General features: G+C 51.9%; 1 protein-coding gene across 6 annotated transcripts in view; it reads right to left on the bottom strand.

Annotated features, from left to right (window-relative positions):
- The window catches only part of MAD1L1 (mitotic arrest deficient 1 like 1), a 286697-nt gene that overhangs the window by 110897 nt on the left and 155630 nt on the right, over nt 1–20170 (bottom strand). For 2 of the 6 annotated variants that reach the window (XM_086376989.1, XM_086376994.1), the window contains one exon: nt 13839–13927. In XM_086376989.1, coding sequence (XP_086233115.1) covers nt 13839–13927 — 89 coding nt within the window. Of the gene's footprint in view, nt 1–153; nt 12201–13838; nt 13928–16272; nt 16886–20170 lie in introns of those variants that run through there. The other 4 variants (XM_086376993.1, XM_086376990.1, XM_086376991.1 and 1 more) reach the window with 3 other exon arrangements.

The following is a 20170-nucleotide window of genomic DNA, read 5'->3' on the forward strand; positions in this document are numbered from 1 at the left end:
AAATGGATGAGGACAGAAAATAAACAAAACCCACACACCCGTGTCCCTCATGACCGGAAACACCACCTGCCGGGGTCCAGCCTCAGCAGAGTCCAGGGATACCCTCAGGATGAACGGCGTCGGCGAGAGAGATGACATGGGGAGACCAAGCTTAGGTGAAGTGGGTGTGCAGCTTTATTTTCAAAAGGAGCTTTTATACCCTGAGTTACACATTTCCAGAAGTGAAGAGCGCTGAGTCATGCAGAAAGTACTAAATAGAGTTACATTCTTATGGAGCAAAAGTGTGGTGGGCTACAACAAAGAAAGAGCTTATTAACGCAAAGGTCTAACGTTGCTGATGCCACGGCTACTGCTTGTCTCTTTTACATTCCAACTGTATCAACGAATGTACTCCCAGGCACACGATGGATAAGCAAGCATTGGCTCAACAATGCAGTGTTATTCTAACAAAAGTTTTTCACCGCTCAAAGGTCGTGATTGGGGTGCTGTGAACAATCATGTGTGATAGCTGCAAGAGGACGGATAAACCTGCCAAGCAAGCTAGAATGCCAACAGAGGGGTTAGAACTGAAATGTTGCTTTCATGCCCAGGAGACGTATTAACTAGAGCCCTAAGTTGATTTCCTTCAGAGAAAGGTGGTCGGGGAGAGCCCCCTGTTAGTGTCAGAGGAGCTGGTGAAAGGCATAATATAGTAAACAGTGGACAGCAGACTTTGGTTCCGGGGCAGATGCTCAAGCAGGTCCAGGGAGCCCTCGAGTCCGGATCCGCCTCGCCTGTCAGGTCTCCTCAGCAACCATCAGCAAAACACGGGCAAGCTGTGTCCAGCAATGTGAAAGGACAGTGACAGCCAAGGAGACGTATCTTGTGATGTCAGGCTGGCTCAATTGAAAAATAAATCAATATAATCTACCATATTGGCAGTTCAAAGAAGAAAAAACACAAAGGTATCAATCTGTGGAAAAAGAAAGGATTTGACAAAGTTCTGCATCTATTCATGACAAACCAAGAATAAAAGACTGAACAAGAATGGAGGGGACGCCTACATCCTGATACACCTACAAAGACCTACAGCAAACGCCGCTCTCGACGGCAGAAGACCAGGAGCGCCCCCAAGACCAGGAGCGAGGCAGACACCGCAACACCAGCCTGAACGTCTGCACCACAGGCGCACCACTCAGAGAAGATACAAAACCGGTACAGGCAGTTTATGAAAGTTGCTCAGTCACGTCTGACTCTTTTGTGGCCCCACGGACTGTGGCCTGCCAGGCTCCTCTGTCCAGGGAATTCTCCAGGCAAGAACACTGGAGTGAGAAGCCATTCCCTTCCCCAGGGGATCTTCTCTACCCAGGGATAGAACCTGGGTCTCCCGCACTGCAGGCAGATTCTTCTGAGCCACCAAGGAAGCTCAGATAATTTATAGACAGCAGAATCTGCGTAGTAAGACCCCAAGGAATCAACCAAAAATAAACACCAAAACCCTCACGGAACTGAAAAGTGAATGTGGTAAGGCACAGGATGTGAGACGAGCAACTCAAGAATCCACCGCTTCTGTACAGTCGTAGCACACAACAGGAAGGCAAAGTAAAACAAGACTTACGACTGATGTAAAAAGACACACTTAGGCATAAATCTAATAAAACGCGCAGAATCTATATAATGAAAAGACAAAATGCTGACGAAAAAAAAGCAAAGATGTAAATAAACAGATACTGCGTTCATGGAACGGGAGACCCAACACGGCAAGAGTGTCAATTCTTCCCCAATGACACCCAGACTTAACACAAAGCCAATAAAACCCAGCAGGATTTTTTTTTGGGGGGAGGGTAGATCTAGACAAACCAACTTTAAAATTTATACAGAAAGTCAAAGGAACTAGAACAGCTAAAACAACTTTGAAGAAGCATGAAATCAGACGAGTCACTCTGCCAGATTTTAACTTACCCCAAGGCCACCAGTAATCAAGACAGTGCTGATGAGATAAACCCTGGGATCAATGCAGAGAAGCAGAGAGTCCAGGAAAGAGAGAGATACGCCCAACTGACTTGTGACAAACGCATAAAAGCAATTCAGTGAAGGAAGGACAGCCTTTGCCATAGATTGTCTGCAAGCAATTAAACATCTTTAGGCAAAAGTAAGTCTTCACCTAAACCTCATGTCTTACACAGACTTCAACTGAACATGGGTCAGAAGCTTAAATATAAAATGTGGAATCATAAAATTTTAAGAAATAAACATAGGGGAGCATCTTTGATACGCAAGGCTAAGCAAGAAGTTTTCAGACTCAAAAAAACAGGCTACAGACTAAAAGAAAATATTTGCAAATCACATATTTGACAAACATATCCACTATAAATAAAGAAATTGCAAAATTCAACAATAAGTCAAAAAAAACAACAGCAACAAGAAAACTAAATATTTAAACAGATGTCTCACCAAAAAGGTTAAGCAGGTTGCAGCTAATGAAAATATGTTCAACATCATCAGTCATGTGGGAAATACACGTAAAAGCCACGGTGAGACAGCCGTGGTGTGCAGTGTTACACACCCAGCAGAAGGGCTAAGTAAAATAAGGATGCTGACAGTACCAAGCGCTGACACAGAAGAACCCAAACTCTCAAACAGCTCTGTTTAAACAACCATCAAACTATTTTCCAAAGCCAAACACACACTGAACACATTACTTAGAAACTCCACTTTGGGGTATCTACCCTGCTGCTGCTGCTGCTGCTGCTAAGTCAGGTCAGTCGTGTCCGACTCTGTGCGACCCCACAGACGGAAGCCCACCAGGCTCCCCTGTCCCTGGGATTCTCCAGGCAAGAACACTGGAGTGGGTGCCATCGCCTTCTCCTGTCCACCCTAGAGAAATGGAAACCATTGCTCCTATACAACCTGCACACAAATGTTCACAGCAGTTCCGGTCATAACTGCCCCGAGCTGGAAACAACACAGACATCCCTCAGAAGTGAAGGGACGCATTTGTTTAAGTTGTGGTTTCCATCAGTGGACTGCTACCCAGTTATAAAAAGGAGCAACTACGGCAGGAAACAGAGCGCTTGGGAACCCGTGACTCAGACCAACAGCAGAGGACACGTTCCGGCCAAGTGCATGTGGGCATTCTCCAGAAAAGACCACATGTCAGGCTGCAAAACAAGTCTCAGTAAGCTAAATCTATTGATCTAATGGAATTAACTCAATGAGATGAAAGTAAAGCCCAATAATAGAACAAAAACTGCAAAACAAATATGTGAAAACTAAACAACAGACTTAAGCAACAGATCAGAGAAGAAAGGAGAAAATAAAATGGAAACACAAGACAGCAGTGACAGCCGGGCTCCTGGGGGGTTTACGGCCTTAAACCCCACATGTGAAAAGAAGCCACTCAGTCGTGTCCTGCTCTTTGCAGCCCCATGGACTGCAGGCCAGGCTCCTCTGTCGACAGGGTTCTCCAGGCCGGAATACTCGAGTGGGTACCCGTTCCCTTCTCCAGGGGATCTTCCCGATCCTGGGATTGAACCCAGGTCTCCCATATTGCAGGCAGATTCTTCACTGTCTGAGCCACCAGGGAAGAGGAGGATCTCAAATCAATAACATGACTATACATCTTAAAAACTAGAAACAGAAGAGCAAATTGAACTCAAAGCTAGAAGGAAGAAAATAATACAGACTAGAATAGAGATAGATGACACAGAAAACAGGAAAACAGTAAGAAAATCAACAGAACCAAAAGCTGCTTATTTGAAAAGATCAACAAAATCAACAAATCTTTGGCTGAAGTGACTAATATGTTTCAATATAGATAAAAATCAGCCATATTTCTGAACAACAGCAATGAAAAATCTGTAAAAAAAGGAATTTAACAAAATCAGTCCATTTACAAGAGCGTCAAAGAGAACAAACTACTGAGGTTTTAATTTACCCCGGGACGTAAAAGATTCGTATAGTGAAAACTGCAAAAGACTGCTGAAAGAAACTACAGAAAACTAAGTAGATGGGGAGATATTCCACGTTCATGGAGAGGAAGACAACGTGGTTAAGACGTCAGAGGAGTTGAAACAACCTTGGAAAAGAACAACTTGGGAAAACTTGTACTGCCTGATTTCCAAACTTGGTAGAAAGCTACAGTAACCAGAAAATAAGGGGCTTCATGGTGACAGCACCGTGGAGGAATTTCACTTACGCTAAGTGAAAGACGCTGGGCTCAAGAGAGTAAAATTGTAGGACTGCATTTATAGGACATTACTGAGAAAGAAAGGGAACCGTGGGGAAGAGGACAGATCAGAGGCTGCAGCAGGCTGTGCGGGGCGACATAAGCTGGCAGGAGGAGGGGGCTTTGAAGTGACCGCACCAGTCTGTGCTCCAATCAAGGGGCAAGTAATTGAAATGCCTGGGACTGTACACCAAGAAAAAGACAATTTGTCTTTTTCCTATACTCGTTGGAAAGACTGATGCTGAAATTGAAGCTCCAACACTTTGGCCACCTGATGAGAAGAGCCGACTCACTGGAAAAGATTCTGATGCTGGGAAAGATTTAGGGCAGGAGGAGAAGGGGGAGACAGAGGATAAGATGGCTGAATGGCATCACCGACTCGACGGACAGGAGTTTGAGCAAACTCCAGGAGACAGTGAAGGACAGGGAAGCCTGGCGTGCTGCAGTTCATGGGTTGCAGAGTTGGACACGACTAAGCAACTGAACCACAATAGCGAAAAGACAGCAAGTCTCCTAGTATATATTCGGTAGCTTATCGTGATGGTGATTACAAGCAGGGGCACTTATCTGTCAAGTGTGACTGTGGTGTCTGATGGGGGTGGGTGGGTGGAAGAGGAGTATTTGATTACTGACATTCTTCAGATCTGAAGGAACATGGTGATAAGCAAAAGCAGACTCAGATCAGATCAGATCAGTTGCTCAGTTGTGTCCGACTCTTTGCGACCCCATGAATCGCAGCACGCCAGGCCTCCCTGTCCATCACCAACTCCTGGAGTTCACTCAGACTCACGTCCATGAGTCAGTGATGCCATCCAGCCATCTCATCCTCTGTCGTCCCCTTCTCCTCCTGCCCCCAATCCCTCCCAGCATCAGGGTCTTTTCCAATGAATCAACTCTTCGCATGAGGTGGCCGAAGTACTGGAGTTTCAGCTTCAGCATCAGTCCTTCCAAAGAAATCCCAGGGCTGATCTCCTTCAGAATGGACTGGTTGGATCTCCTTGCAGTCCAAGGGACTCTCAAGAGTCTTCTCCAACACCACAGTTCAAAAGCATCAATTCTTCAGCACTCAGCCTTCTTCACAGTCCAACTCTCACATCCATACATGACCACAGGAAAAACCACAGCCTTGACTAGACGAACCTTTGTTGGCAAAGTAATGTCTCTGCTATCTAGGTTGGTCATAACTTTCCTTCCAAGGAGTAAGCGTCTTTTAATTTCATGGCTGCAGTCACCATCTGCAGTGATTTTGGAGCCCCCCAAAATAAAGTCTGACACTGTTTCCACTGTTTCCCCATCTATTTCCCATGAAGTGGTGGGACCAGATGCCATGATCTTCGTTTTCTGAATGTTGAGCTTTAAGCAAATTTATTCACTCTCCACTTTTACTTTCATCAAGAGGCTTTTGAGTTCCTCTTCACTTTCTGCCATAAGGGTGGTGTCATCTGCATATCTGAGGTTATTGATATTTCTCCTGGCAATCTTGATTCCAGCTTGTGCTTCTTCCAGTCCAGCGTTTCTCATGATGTACTCTGCATAGAAGTTAAATAAGCAGGGTGACAATATACAGCCTTGACAACTCCTTTTCCTATTTGGAACCAGTCTATTGTTTCATGTCCAGTTCTAACTGTTGCTTCCTGACTTGCATACAAATTTCTCAAGAGGCAGATCAGGTGGTCTGGTATTCCCATCTCTTTCAGAATTTTCCACAGTTTATTGTGATCCACACAGTCAAAGGCTTTGGCATAGTCAATAAAGCAGAAACAGATGTTTTTCTGGAACTCTCTTGCTTTTTCCCTGATCCAGCGGAGGTTGGCAATTTGATCTCTGGTTCCTCTGCCTTTTCTAAAACCAGCTTGAGCATCAGGAAGTTCACGGTTCACATATTGCTGAAGCCTGGCTTGGAGAATTTTTGAGCATTACTTTACTAGCATGTGAGATGAGTGCAATTGTGCGGTAATTTGAGCATTCTTTGGCATTGCCTTTCTTTGGGATTGGAATGAAAACTGACCTTTTCCAGTCCCATGGCCACTGATGAGTTTTCCAAATTTGCTGGCATATTGAGTGCAGCACTTTCACAGCATCATCTTTCAGGATTTGGAATAGCTCCACTGGAATTCCATCACCTCCACTAGCTTTGTTCGTAGTGAGGCTTTCTAAGGCCCACTTGACTTCACATTCTAGGATGTCTGGCTCTAGGTCAGTGATCACACCATCGTGATTATCTGGGTCGTGAAGATCTTTTTTGTACAGTTCTTCTGTGTATTCTTGCCATCTCTTCTTAATATCTTCTGCTTCTGTTAGGTCCATACCATTTCTGTCGTTTATCGAGCTCATCTTTGCATGAAATGTTCCTTTGGTATCTCTGATTTTCTTGAAGAGATCCCTAGTCTTTCCCATTCTGTTGTTTTCCTCTATTTCTTTGCACTGATCACTGAAGAAGGCTTTCTTATCTCTTCTTGCTATTCTTTGGAACTCTGCATTCAGATGCTTATATCTTTCCTTTTCTCCTTTGCCTTTTGCTTCTCTTCTTTTCACAGCTATTTGTAAGGCCTCCCCAGACAGCCATTTTGCTTTTTTGCATTTCTTTTCAATGGGAATGGTCTTGATCCCTGTCTCCTGTACAATGTCACGAACCTCATTCCATAGTTCATCAGGCACTCTATCTCAGATCTAGGCCCTTAAATCTATTTCTCACTTCCACTGTATAATCATAAGGGATTTGATTTAGGTCATACCTGAATGGTCTAGTGGTTTTCCCTACTTTATTCAATTTAAGTCTGAATTTAGCAATAAGGAGTTCATGGTCTGAGCCACAGTCAGCTCCTGGTCTTGTTTTTATTGACTATATAGAGCTTCTCCATCTTTGGCTGCAAAGAATATAATCAATCTGATTTCGGTGTTGACCATCTGGTGATGTCCATGTGTAGAGTCTTCTCTTGTGTTGTTGGAAGAGGGTGTTTGCTATGACCAGTTCATTTTCTTGGCAAAACTCTATTAGTCTTTGCCCTGTTTCATTCCGTATTCCAAGGCCAAATTTGCCTTTTACTCCTGGTGTTTCTTGACTTCCTACTTTTGCATTCTAGTCCCCTATAATGAAAAGGACATCTTTTTTGGGTGTTAGTTCTAAAAGGTCTTGTAGGTCTTCATAGAACCGTTCAACTTCAGCTTCTTCAGCGTTACTGGTTGGGGCATAGACTTGGATTACTGTGATATTGAATGGTTTGCCTTGGAAACGAACAGAGATCATTCTGTCGTTTTTGAGATTGCATCCAAGTACTGCATTTCAGACTCTTTTGTTGACCATGATGGCCACTCCATTTCTGCTGAGTGATTCCTGCCCGCAGACTAGCTTTCACTTTACTCATTGTTTTCATGCGTGCTGCTCAGTCATGTCCGACTCTACGACTCCATGGACTGTAGCCCACCAGGCTCCTCTGTCTGTGGGATTTTTCCAGGCAAGATACTGGAGTGGGTTGCCATTTCCTTCTCCAGGGGATCTTCCCAACTCAGGGATCGGACCCGTGTCTCCTGCATTGTCTGGAGGGCTCTTCACCACTAAGCAACCAGGGAAGTCCAATCATTATTTTAAGCTTCACCAAAGATAACATGCTGTCCGAGATCTGCTCTCTGGGGGACAAGTCCCACAGCCCCACCCTTGGTGCCCACGACACTGGGCATTACAAGGGACACAGCCTGTCGTATGTGGAGTACGCCTTGATGACACGGGCATTTAAAATCCCTCAGGGCTAGCACTGAAGGGAAAGCTTGGGGTGCAGAGCCTGACCCACAGAAAGCACGGGGTGCACGTCAGCGGTTTTGGCGCAATGATTACGAGAGCTGCTGATGGGGGCGTTGGGGGGGGGGTGTGTGTCTTGGTTTCAAAACCGTAACGCATCGGAATCCTACATGCAAGTACCATCGGATTTCTGGGACCCAGAAAACACGCGTGTGTGTATGTAAAAACACAGACAATGGTTCATGCAGAAATATTCATCACAGCTTGTTCTCAGCAGCTGAAAACATGAAATAACTCAAGTTCCAAAAGGGGAGCAGTCAACTGTAGTATGAGACAAACTAAGCGTCAGTGTTTACATGAAGGCTGCAGAAACGCAGGAAAGTGTCGCAGGACAAAGTGGAGAGACAGGGTTTACATGGTGCGGGGTCACTGTGCATAAAACGCTTATGAACAGAAAAATCGCCAGACTTCAGTTGAAGATGGTGGCTTCTACATTTACACTTAAGTGCAACCTCTCTCAAAATTCATTTAAGGCGAGAGCACAGGCCTTCCTGACTTCTCGTGAGGCCCACTTCTGCAAAAACGAAGAAGACAGAAATGACAGCGTCCAGAAAACCTTAGAAGCTGGAAAACAGAAGCACATGGTAAACGACACAAAAGAGACGAGCCCTGGGCCAGCCATGGAAAGGCCAGGAACCTCCCACCACTAACAGCCCAGAAGGTCTCGGGAACGGCATCACGGGGAGTCACCTCTGAAAGCAGCTTGGAGCCTCTCTCTTTCCCCCACTCCTCAGTAAAAAATTACAGGAACCCACACAAACTTAGGAGGAGGCCCACGCCCTCTTCATGGAGCCTCTGTCAATGGTAACAAGGAGCACAGGCCCCACGGGTACCGCTACGCATGCACACACCCGCGGCCAGCACCGCCACGAGCTGACCAACGTCCCTCTGGAGAGGCCCCACAAGCTGGGCCACCTCCTCCTCCACTGTTTAAACAGACTGTGTAAAGCTGATGATACCTATCCTCTCAGCGTTTACAGTTCTCCAGAGACAACCCACAGACCTGGCAACATCCTTTGGGGAAGCACTGTGATCGTGAATTCCAGTTTTCAAGGTTTGCAGGACAGTGCAGGTGGGCTTCCCAGGTGGCTCAGTGGTAAAGAATCCGCCTGCCGACACAGGAGACGAGAGTTCCATCCCTGGGTCGGGAAGATCCCCTGGAGGAGGAAATGGCAACCCACTCCAGTATCCTTCTCTGAAAGATGCCACGGACAGAGGAGCCTGGAGGGCTGCAGTCCTTGGGGCCGCAGAGCGTCAGGTATGGCTGAGTGTGCGCACACACAGGTGATACAGATCACCCAGCTCGTCTTGGATGGGGTGTGTGAGTCCCTGGATTTTGAGGAAGTGGTCGGTCGTGCCCAAGTTGACGATGCTGTGAGCATAAATTGCTCGTAACATCCCCACGTCCTCCAGAGGCTGCAGGCTGCAGAGGCCCCCGTGCCTCCAGGTCCTGACGCTCCGCGCCTCCAGGCTGCAGAGGCCCCCGCGCCTCCAGGTCCTGACGCTCCGCGCCTCCAGGCTGCAGAGGCCCCCGCGCCTCCAGGTCCTGACGCTCCGCGCCTCCAGGCTGCAGAGGCCCCCGCGCCTCCAGGTCCTGACGCTCCGCGCCTCCAGGCTGCAGAGGCCCCCCCGTGCCTCCAGGTCCTGACGCTCCGCGCCTCCAGGCTGCAGAGGCCCCCGCGCCTCCAGGTCCTGACGCTCCGCGCCTCCAGGCTGCAGAGGCCCCCGTGCCTCCAGGTCCTGATGCTCCGCGCCTCCAGGCTGCAGAGGCCCCCCCGTGCCTCCAGGTCCTGACGCTCCGCGCCTCCAGGCTGCAGAGGCCCCCGCGCCTCCAGGTCCTGACGCTCCGCGCCTCCAGGCTGCAGAGGCCCCCGCGCCTCCAGGTCCTGACGCTCCGCGCCTCCAGGCTGCAGAGGCCCCCGCGCCTCCAGGTCCTGACGCTCTGCGCCGCCTCCTTTACACCCGTCACCTTTGCTGGAGGTTCATTAACTTTCCAAGAACTGGCTTTTTGCCTCAGTAATTTTCTGTTTTTCTCCTTTCATTATAGTTGCTCTTTACGAGTTCCTCCTTTCTGCTTGCTGTGGGCTCCCTATGCCCTTCTTTTTCCAAGGTCTGGAGACTGGATTATAAACCAGGCGTCTGCCTGCTCTCCTACTGCCTGAGCCACAGACTCACAGGTCTGTTTTCACCATCACTTGGCTGTCTGTCTCTCCTTTGAGACGTCCTCTTTCACACAAGGGCTGTTTAACAGAGTGTTTAATCTCCAAATGCCAGGAGACTCCCCTGGGTTCCCCTGGCACTGACTTCCGGATCGAGCTCCCTCTGGACACAGCACACATGGGGGTGAAGCTGACTCCGGGACGTGCTGTTCCGCGAGCCGGGCGCGGTCCACCCACCGTGCCTCCTGCGGACGTTGCTCGGGCCCTGCTCAGTCCTTCCGCGTCTCTGCCGCCTTTCAGGCCAGCCCTGCTGCTCCTGGGGGCACTGTGCCGGGCCCCGACCGCACAGGCGGATCTGCCCACACCTCGTCCCAGGCCATCACTCGGCTCCGTGAGTTGGAAGTCACGCTTCTGTGCAGACAGAGCCTCACACAGGGTCCCTTTTGGTCCGCCGTACTTTACCTGACATTGTTCCATCGGCATAAGCCACACCTACTTTAAAAACACTCATGCGTGCCCCGCACACCATTTCTTGTTCTTTTACTCTCTACCTACCCGTGTTGTCACGGCTGAAGTGAGTCCTGCAGATAAGATGTAAGCGGGTTGTGTGTGTGTATCCACGGCTGAAGTGAGTCCTGCAGATAAGATGTAACCGGGTTGTGTGTGTGTATCCACGCTGCCCATCTGCCTCCTAATGAATGCATTTACGTTGCTCACACTAAATGCAGCTCGACCTCCCGATGGCCACATCTGCCGCTTCACTTATGCTCCCTGTTCCCTCTGTCTCCCTTCTTTCGCCTTCCTGTGGGTTCGTTGGCCACTTTCTAGAATCTCGTTCTGCAGCGTTTTGGATACCCGGCGTTGTGTGTGTTTTTTACTGTTGCTGGAAGCATGGAGACGAGCATGCATGATGCGGCTTCCCAGTGCTCAGACCCGCTGCCCACTGTCGGATCAGGCGGGCTCGAGGCTGCCACGCGTGTGCCGAGCACCAGCATCGCGGACGCTCCAGGCTTCCACCTCGGGGACGATCTCACAGAACCACAAGGACAGCCTGCTACCCCGCCGCTTCTCCCTGTTTTCGCCCGTGCCACTGTCCTTTCCCTGTCGAATTTCCAGGCTTTTCCCTCTCACTGTGCCCCTCCTGTCCGGGAGCTTCCTCTGACGTTCATTAAGGGCAGGTCTGCTGGTGACAAATTCTCTGAGCTTGGCTTCGGCGGAGGGTGTCCTGATTTTTCTTTCATCCCTGTAGGGTGTTTTTGCTGGCTGACAGTTCTTTTCTCTCAGAACTTGAAAAATGTTGTGCACTTCCTCTGGCTTCTGCATTTTCAGATGAAAAACTCGCTGCCGCTCAGATCCATGTCCCCACAGATAATAGTGTTTCTCTCCAGCTCCTTTCAAGACTTTTCCTTCGTGATTAATCTTCAGGAGGTTGATCAGCACATGTCACGGTGCGGGTTTCTTGGGTTTGAGGATGTAAGGGGTCCACTGAGCTTCTTAAACCTGTAGTTTCATGCCCTTCACCAGATTTGGGAAACTGCTAGTCATTACTTCTTAGGGTGTCTTCTCAGCCTCAACACCCTTCTCCCCTCTGGGACCCCAGCTAAGCGAGGTGCCCCTCTGTCTGCTGACCACGGGTCCCTGAGGCTCTGCTCCTGTTTGCGCTCAGTCTGTCTCCCAGCTGCTCTGCTGAGGGGTTTCTACTGGCCTGGCAGTCTACTGTGGGGTGTTATTACCTGGTGAGTTTTGTATTTTGGTTATTGTATTTTTCAGGTGTATAATTTACATTTGGTTCTTCAAAAAAAAAAAAAAAAACAACGATTTTTCTTTATTGAAATTTATCATTTGTTTAAAGAGGATGCGTAACTGTTTGCAGAAGCGTTCCTATGCTGCTGCTGTAAAACCCTCATCAGGCAGTTCCCCGCCTGAGTCGCTGTGGCGCCGGTGTCTGTCGATTGTCGTCTTGTCCTGACTCCAGGTAGGGTGGGCTCTACTGCATCCTGGACACACCAAGCACCAAGCTGCAAGACCTCACCCCCTGCTGAAGACCAGAGATTTATTTTCTTGAGAGAGAAGAGAGCAGGTCTCGGAGCAGAGGGACACCAGGTGGAGGGCCAAGCTGCCCCGGCTGGTGGGGCACTGAAGGGCCGTGTCCACGAACGCCAAACCCTGGTCCTGCCCCAGCTCTGCACCCAGAAGCTGGCAGCCCACCTCCAGACAGTGCTCTTCCCCGAAGACACGAGGCTTCCCCGTGAAACAGCCACGGTAGATCTAGTGAAGCCACCAGCAGAGTCCATCGGGCTCAGGTGGGACCGGGAGGGGTCAGTGCCCCCTCCTTGTGAGTAGACCACCAGGACTGCCAGGACTGCAGGCACAGCATCAGCAGGAGGCCTTCCCCCCAGCCACCACGCTGACAGAGAAAGCAGCGTAAACAGAAGGGGGTATGGACTGAAGGAAACTTCAGAAAGTCCCATTATGACATCAAAGAGCTAGTGAACACATTTTACATAAGGGAATACTCAAAGAACAATGCTACCAAAAAAAAAAAAAAACCCTCAAGAAATTAAGAGTATAACACCAGAAATAAAGAATGAATGGGCTGATAACTTGAGAACATTTTATAGAAAGTAAAGCCCAATGATAGAAAACAGGATCAAAAGTGTTTTTATAACAGAAAGCATCCAGAAAGTTCAACATCTGAGTAACAGCTTCAGAAAGAAACCAGAGAAAACAGAAGAGGAAAAATGACCAGTGAATAATTGAAGGGACTTTCCAAGAGCTGGAGAGTGTGAGACGCCAGACCGAAAGGCCACCGACCGTCCAGCACCAGACACACGGCAGCACGGCCGTGACGTTTCAGGACCCTGGACAGCAGACGGCCCTTGGTCCTCCAGAGGGCAGCGCGGGGCAGGCGAGGACCCCGGGCCCAGAGGCTCTGCTCTGGGGGGAGGCTGCCCCTCCCGCCTGCCGCAGGATCAGTGCAGGAGTGGCAGCTGGGCACAGCCCCAGCTGGGACGCCCCCCAGTTCCTGCAGCTGGGCAGCAGGGGCGCAGCAGGCCTGGGACCCAAACATGGCTGCAGGAGCTGTGCTCCCGGGGGTGTCTGCAGGCAGGCAGAGGAGGCCTCTGACTGGTGAGTGGGCTTCCTCCTGAAGGAGCGGCCCTGGTCGGGAGGGGCGTGGGGCTGCAAAAGCCTCCTTGATCAAACGCAGGGCTCCCATAACGGCTCTCCTCCAGACCGAGCCCTCAGCCAGTGGGCACCAGGGTCCAGGGGCAGCCTCACCCTCGCCGTGGTTCACACACCAGGCCCAGGCCCGCGGGGGCGGGTTCTGCTTCTGCCCGGGTTGTGGGTGGTAGCTGAGGGTCCACGTCCCTCTGTAGCTGTGCCCTCCTCTGAGGCAGGGGAGGCAGGAGACACCTCCTGTCGTTACGAGTGCACACCCGCAGGTGAAGCAGAGTCAGGTCCCTGCAGAAAGTGCCACGCGGGGCACCCTGCTGTCTGCCAGGCTCGGGGCAGGAGGAAGCTGCTGAGCAACGGCCAACCCGGTGTGGGGGTGGAGAGGGGAGACTTGTGAAGACAGCACAGCAGGGTGGGCACAGGGGGGCTGGGCACAGGGGAGCTGGGCACAGGGGGGCCAGACAGAGGGGGGGTGGGCACAGGGCAGGAGGGCAGGACGCACCTGAGTGAGCTCACCTCCTCCCTGGAGAATAGGAAGCTCTGCTCAGCCGGGGCCGCCTGTGACTTCAGTATCTTCAGCTCCATCTCCAGCTGTGAGGAGACATGGGCAAGAGGTCAGCCTGGACCAGGGGCTTGGGAGACACGGGTGAGAGGTCAGCCTGGACCAGGAGCCCAGGAGACCCAGGTGAGAGGTCAGCCTGGACCACAGGCTGGGAGACACGGGCGAGAGGTCAGCCTGGACCATAGGCCGGGAGACATGGGCGAGAGGTCAGCCTGGACCAGGGTCCCGGGAGACACAGGTGAGAGGTCAGCCTGGACCACAGGCCAGGAGACACGGGTGAGAGGTCAGCCTGGACCACAGGCCGGGAGACACGGGTCAGAGGTCAGCCTGGACCACAGGCCAGGAGACACGGGCGAGAGGTCAGCCTGGACCACAGGCCGGGAGACACGGGCGAGAGGTCAGCCTGGACCACAGGCCGAGAGACACGGGTGAGAGGTCAGCCTGGACCATGGGCCCCAGGAGCCCGGGGGCACAGCCACTTCTCTGTGTGGGGGCAGGTGAGGAGACCCTCCTCCCTGGGCTCCCGTCTGCCGCCAGGCCTCCCGCAAACACAGCTTCAGCGTTTTAGTTCTTGTCTCCACAACAGCTACGGAGGGAGACATAGTCACATTGAGGGGAAACGTCAGAATCTGAGGCAAGGAGACCCAGCAGCTGGAAAGAACGTATTCCAGCGCGGCAGCACTCTGATCGGTTCTGATAGTCCTGATCCGTTATTTATTTTGGACGTCAGCGTCCTCAACAGGATGTCAAGTTGCACAGACTGTGCGGAAGGCAACCAGGAAGTGAGCTGTTGTAACAAGTGGTGGGGGCGGGGGCAAGATGAGGCTGGAGAAGAGCAGGGCGGAGACCCAGCCGTGGATCCAAGGGGGACAGGGGTGGGGCTGACCCCAGCCATAGCACGCTCGGCCAGAGCTGCCCTGGGCTCTGAGGGCCCCGATGGGACACAGCAGGCGGAAGGACGCCCCAGGCCAGGCGGCCGGCCGCAGGCACAGGACCACTGTCCCCACACTGGCCTCCGGCCGTTCTGCAGCCCACCCCCAGGGCCTGCCATCCCTGACCCCAGCCAGCCCGGTCCCCCGTGTGTGGGTCACTGTCACCCAGCTAGGCTGTTCCTGGCCTGCATCGGCCATCGGCATTCTCCCTTCTTGGCCCGCTGCCCGACCCGGGGACTCCTGCTGGTCTGGCTGTCCTGACGCCCAGGGAGGACCTTAACCCCGTTTAGTTCCCCGCCGAGCCCCCGAGGGGACAGGGGATGCCGGGAAGGCTCCTCGTGGGGTCCACACCAGCCGCAGGCCCCGGCTGGGAGTGAGGCGGTGTCCTCAATGCGGGATCTGTGGCCGGGCTGACGCCTGCTGCACTGCCTCTTGAACCAAGCCCTCCAGGCCAGTTCTGTGAGCGCCTCCTTGGGTGACCTGACTTGAGGGATTCCTGGGCTCCAGACACGCAGTCGTGTGACGCCCCAATCAGCCGTCAGGTCCCCGGAGGAGACCCTGCCCCTAAATGGGCCAGCGGGCCTGGGAGACCTGAGCCTGCCCGCCGGAGCGCAGACCAAGCACAAGCACCCTGGGGACCAGCTCCCAGAACAGCCTCGGCAGAACTGAGTTACACGCAGGCCCACACCCAGCTCCTCCGCCTCTCCTGGCGCTGAAAGACACAGCCCAGCTCCCGCCACGATAGCTGCACGTGCCCCAGAGGTGGCAGGTGCCCTTGGCAGGGCCCCTTCGTCAGGGCGATGGCCAGATTCACTACCCGGCACCAGTGATGCCTGCGCCACGTGGTGGCACGAGCAGAGCAGAACCCGGCCGTGTTCAAGAGCAGCGGCGTCCACTGTGTCCAGAGCCCCAGACCTCTGCTCAGAAGCCGGAGCCTTGGACAAAGCTCCTCCTGGGAACCAAGCTGCCCGTGTGCTGCCGCCCCCAAGTGCCCAGTCCCTCCTCTCTGATGCCATCCACGCCCCCTCCTACCTAGCGGCCAGTGGTGGTCACCCAGGAGCACCCCCTCCTCACTGTGTCCACCTTCATGGTCACGATCAAACAGACCAGTGGACACGAACGTCCCTGGACCTAGAAGGGTCTTCCCTGGGGGAACGTGGGCCTGGCAGGTGGTCCGGGTTGGTCCCTGTTCTATGCAGGCGGGGGCTGATCTGGCAGCAGGGCGCGGTGGTGGTCTCTCCTGGAGACCCACAGCCCTGGTGCCAGGCCCTGCCAGAGGACTACACACCTCATCCTGGAACCCACGGGCGCTTTGCAGCCTCAGGAATCGCACTCAGACCGGTGAAGTGGAGAAGCCTCCCTCCAGCCTTGCCTGGCTCCTCTCCCAGACTGCAGCCCCAGGCTCGGCTCACGCATTTACCAGTTATAAGGCTGACGTTCCATAAAAACGTTATTCTGTATGTATTCTAACCTTGTTCTGTACGTTAAATTTTTTTCACGTGGTACACTTGGAGGCATTTCCAGATCCGCACACAGAGAGTGCCCAGTTCACTGTCACGGCTCCCGGAACCGCCCCTGACAGCCACCCTCCTGCCAACCAACGTCTGACCTGCTTCCCGTCCGGCGGCTCAGACATGCCGGTCCCCTGGGCATGAGCCGACCGCGCAGGCCAAGTCCCAGAGCTGCAAGTCCACCTGCAGTCCCATCTGATGTCGTCACCGCACAACGCGCGGCAATCAGTCGCTCACAGGCTGCGGTGACCCGAGTGTTCACTGCAGGGTGCCCAGCCCAGGGCGGGCGAGGAGCTTGGGCTGCTCAAGCCCAAGGCCCCGAACCCCCAGCGGCTTTCAGGGAGGGCTTTTAAAGAAAAGATCGCGGCGAGGGCTGTGGGTGTCTGAGCGGCCTGCGGGCATTCTTCTGCTCTGCTGTGAGGAGGTAACTGGCAGGTGTTTTGGGCGTCAATACCATCAACCTTCTGGATCGGCCTGGCCTTGGGCCGACGTGCAGGGGGCCAGGACCTAGTGAACGCCTTCGAGCTGGCAGGCGTCTCAGCATCTGCAAGACAAGCAAGCGCACGGGCCAGGAAGTTACCCACTGCCTCGAGGGGGAACTGAAGGCCCTGCGCTTCGTGCTAGAGCCAACTCATTACTGTCCCAGCTTGCTTGACTGTTTCCCTCTGTTTCTGCGTTTTCTTGCTTTTCTGATTACACTTGCTCTTTGGAACTGGGGGACAGCCTGGGAGGCAAAGGTCTTTCACAGACGAGAGGCGGGGAAGGCCCCACGGGTCCTGCTGGGCTTCAGGGCGGGGCCCAGCCGTCCTGTCTGTAACCAGGTCAGCTTCCAACGTCCTGTTGACAAGAATCCTAGGCCCTCTCTCTCCTGCCCCTCCCACCCCATAATTTAAAAAAAGAACCCAAACGGCCCGTTCTCAGGAACCTGGGGCATGTCCCAGGGCTCGGCCGAAGGCGGAGCCGGCTTGTCCGTCAGGACCCTCGGCTCCTGCGTCCGCCCATGTCTTACTGCTGCTGGAGTAGGAGGGAGGGTTTTCCTCATCGTCTGACTTGTCATCTGTAGACACAGGCTCCGTCAAGTTTCTGTGTGTTGGCTCTGCCACCCACTGCCTTGTGGTGTCTCAAGTGGGCTGCGAGGCCTGCTGGCCGACCGTCTCGCCCCGGCCGCGTCCCTGCTCCTCCCCAGCACCAGTCCTGCATCTCTTCCTGTCCAACAGTGACCACTGCAATCTCCAGATCACCAGGCTACGGTTCTAACACCGGGCACTGCTGACCGCTTGGTGGCTTCGGTAGAACTAATCTAGCATCTTCCTATTTACAGCGAGCGTGTTGGTTTTCGCTTGAAATGAATACATTCGTGCTGAGAAATTACCCGTATGTTATTAAGGGATCTTAAGACCGACTGTCAAAACTCAAGCGAGTTTTTGGCAAATACGGAGCAGACGTCCTGCGAGCTGACAGCCCAGGATTGGAGCGGCAGCCTGTCCTGGAGAAGCCCTGCGCACGTCCCACCCCAACATGTGTGGACGCACGCGGCACAGGCAGGCCCCTGCGGAGTTGGCGTCCATACGACCCAAGCTTCCCTGCCCTGTGCCCGGGCAGCCTGGGCAGTGTGGATGGCACTGGAGCTGCAGCGGGATTTCCCTGGGGCTCACACTCAGTCTCATGCCTTTCCGTCTCTTCCTGTTTGCTGGCGGGGCCACAGAGGTGGCCATTTGTTTGTTTTTTACAAGTTGGTAGTAACTGGTCTTTTTTTTGTTGTTGACTGTATAGAGCTTCTCCACCTTTGGCTGCAAAGAATATAATCAATCTGATTTCGGTGTTGACCATCTGGTGATGTCCATGTGTAGAGTCTTCTCTTGTGTTGTTGGAAGAGGGTGTTTGCTATGACCAGTGCGTTCTCTTGGCAGAACTCTATTAGCTTTTGCCCTGCTTCATTCCGTGCTCCAAGGCCAAATTTGCCTGTTACTCCAGGTGTTTCTTGACTTCCTACTTTTGCATTCTAGTCCCCTATAATGAAAAGGACATCTTTTTTGGGTGTTAGTTCTAAAAGGTCTTGTAGGTCTTCATAGAACCGTTCAACTTCAGCTTCTTCACCGTTACTGGTGGGGGCATAGACTTGGATTACTGTGATATTGAATGGTTTACCTTGGAAATGAACAGAGATCATTCTGTTATTTTTGAGATTGCATCCAAGTACTGCATTTTGGACTCTTTTGTTGACCATGATGGCTACTCCATTTCTTCTGCAGATGGTGACTGCAGCCATGAAATTAAAAGACGCTTACTCCTTGGAAGAAAAGTTATGACCAACCTAGATAGCATATTCAAAAGCAGAGACATTACTTTGCCAACAAAGGTCCGTCTAGTCAAGGCTATGGTTTTTCCTGTGGTCATGTATGGATGTGAGAGTTGGACTATGAAGAAGGCTGAGCGCCGAAGAATTGATGCTTTTGAACTGTGGTGTTGGAGAAGACTCTTGAGAATCCCTTGGATTGCAAGGAGGTCCAACCAGTCCATTCTGAAGGAGATCAGCCCTGGGATTTCTTTGGAAGGAATGATGCTAAAGCTGAAACTCCAGTCCTTTGGCCACTTCATGTGAAGAGTTGACTCACTAGAAAAGACTCTGATGCTGGGAGGGATTGGGGGCAGGAGGAGAAGGGGACGACAGAGGATGAGATGGCTGGATGGCATCACTGACTCGATGGACGTGAGTCTGAGTGAACTCTGGGAGTTGGTGATGGACAGGGAGGCCTGGCGTGCTGCGATTCATGGGGTCGAAAAGAGTCGGACACGACTGAGCGACTGAACTGAACTGAGTAACTGGTCTGTTTGAAATTTCTCTCTTCTGGAGTCAGTATTTGTGGGTTATATTTTAGTAGAAAATGATTCATCTCTTTCAGGTTTTCACTTTAAACAGAGTTGTGACATAATTCCTAGCTTTTAACGGACTCCTAGGCCTCGTGATTCTCTCTCCAGGGTTCTCTCTGACGGTGCTTCTGGCTGTCCTCCTCAGCGCTGCGGGGAGGCGCGTGTGCGGGGCAGTGCTCACCCTGTGTGTCCCGCTCCAGGGCTCTGCGTGGCTGCACATGGGGAGCCTCGTCCAGGTCAGACCGGGGCCTTTGGTGCCCAGGACATGCTCTCCTCACCCGCCCCGCCCAGGCAGCAACTCCAAGCTAACTACTCTTATTTCTTAGTTCGGGTGGTGATGGTTTCTATTAATTTTTCACTAGGATTGTGAATAATTAATGTTTTACTGGTTTGTTTTCAAAGCACAGGCATTTGGATTTATTTGTTATTTCTACCATTTTTCACTTTCTCATTAACTTCCGCTTTGATCTTTACAAATTCGTACTTCTCCTTTGCTAAGGTTAATTCTGTCTTCCTTTTCCAAGTTCTTGGACTGGGTGTTTAATCCATACATATTCACTCTTTCTTGTTCAATAACATAAATATTTAAACCTGTGACTTTTCTTCTCAGCGATGGTCTGGCTGTTTCCCACAGGCTCTGAAGGGAAGAGTTCCCATGAAGACTGTTTTCTCAATTTTATGACCCAAGAATGAAGACCAAGTGTCTTGTTCTATTACATTTTTTCTTTCAAGAATTAGGTGCTATTTCTTTTTTCGGTTGTGCTTTTAAATTCAAATTTCATCACAGTGTGATCCGAGGAAAGCGATTTGTCCTAGTTCTATTTGGATTTTTTTAAGTTTTAAAAAATTTTATTTTTGATTTTTGGCTGGGCTGGGTCTTCTTTGCTGTGTGTGGGCTTCCTCCAATTGCGGCGCACAGGCTTCTCACTTGGAGGCTTCTCTCGTCGCGGGGTACGGG

Source organism: Bos grunniens, chromosome 25, assembly GCF_055505025.1.
Source record: "Bos grunniens cultivar Pamir isolate PY7600 chromosome 25, Bosgru_T2T1.0, whole genome shotgun sequence".
Lineage (NCBI taxonomy): Eukaryota > Metazoa > Chordata > Mammalia > Artiodactyla > Bovidae > Bos > Bos grunniens.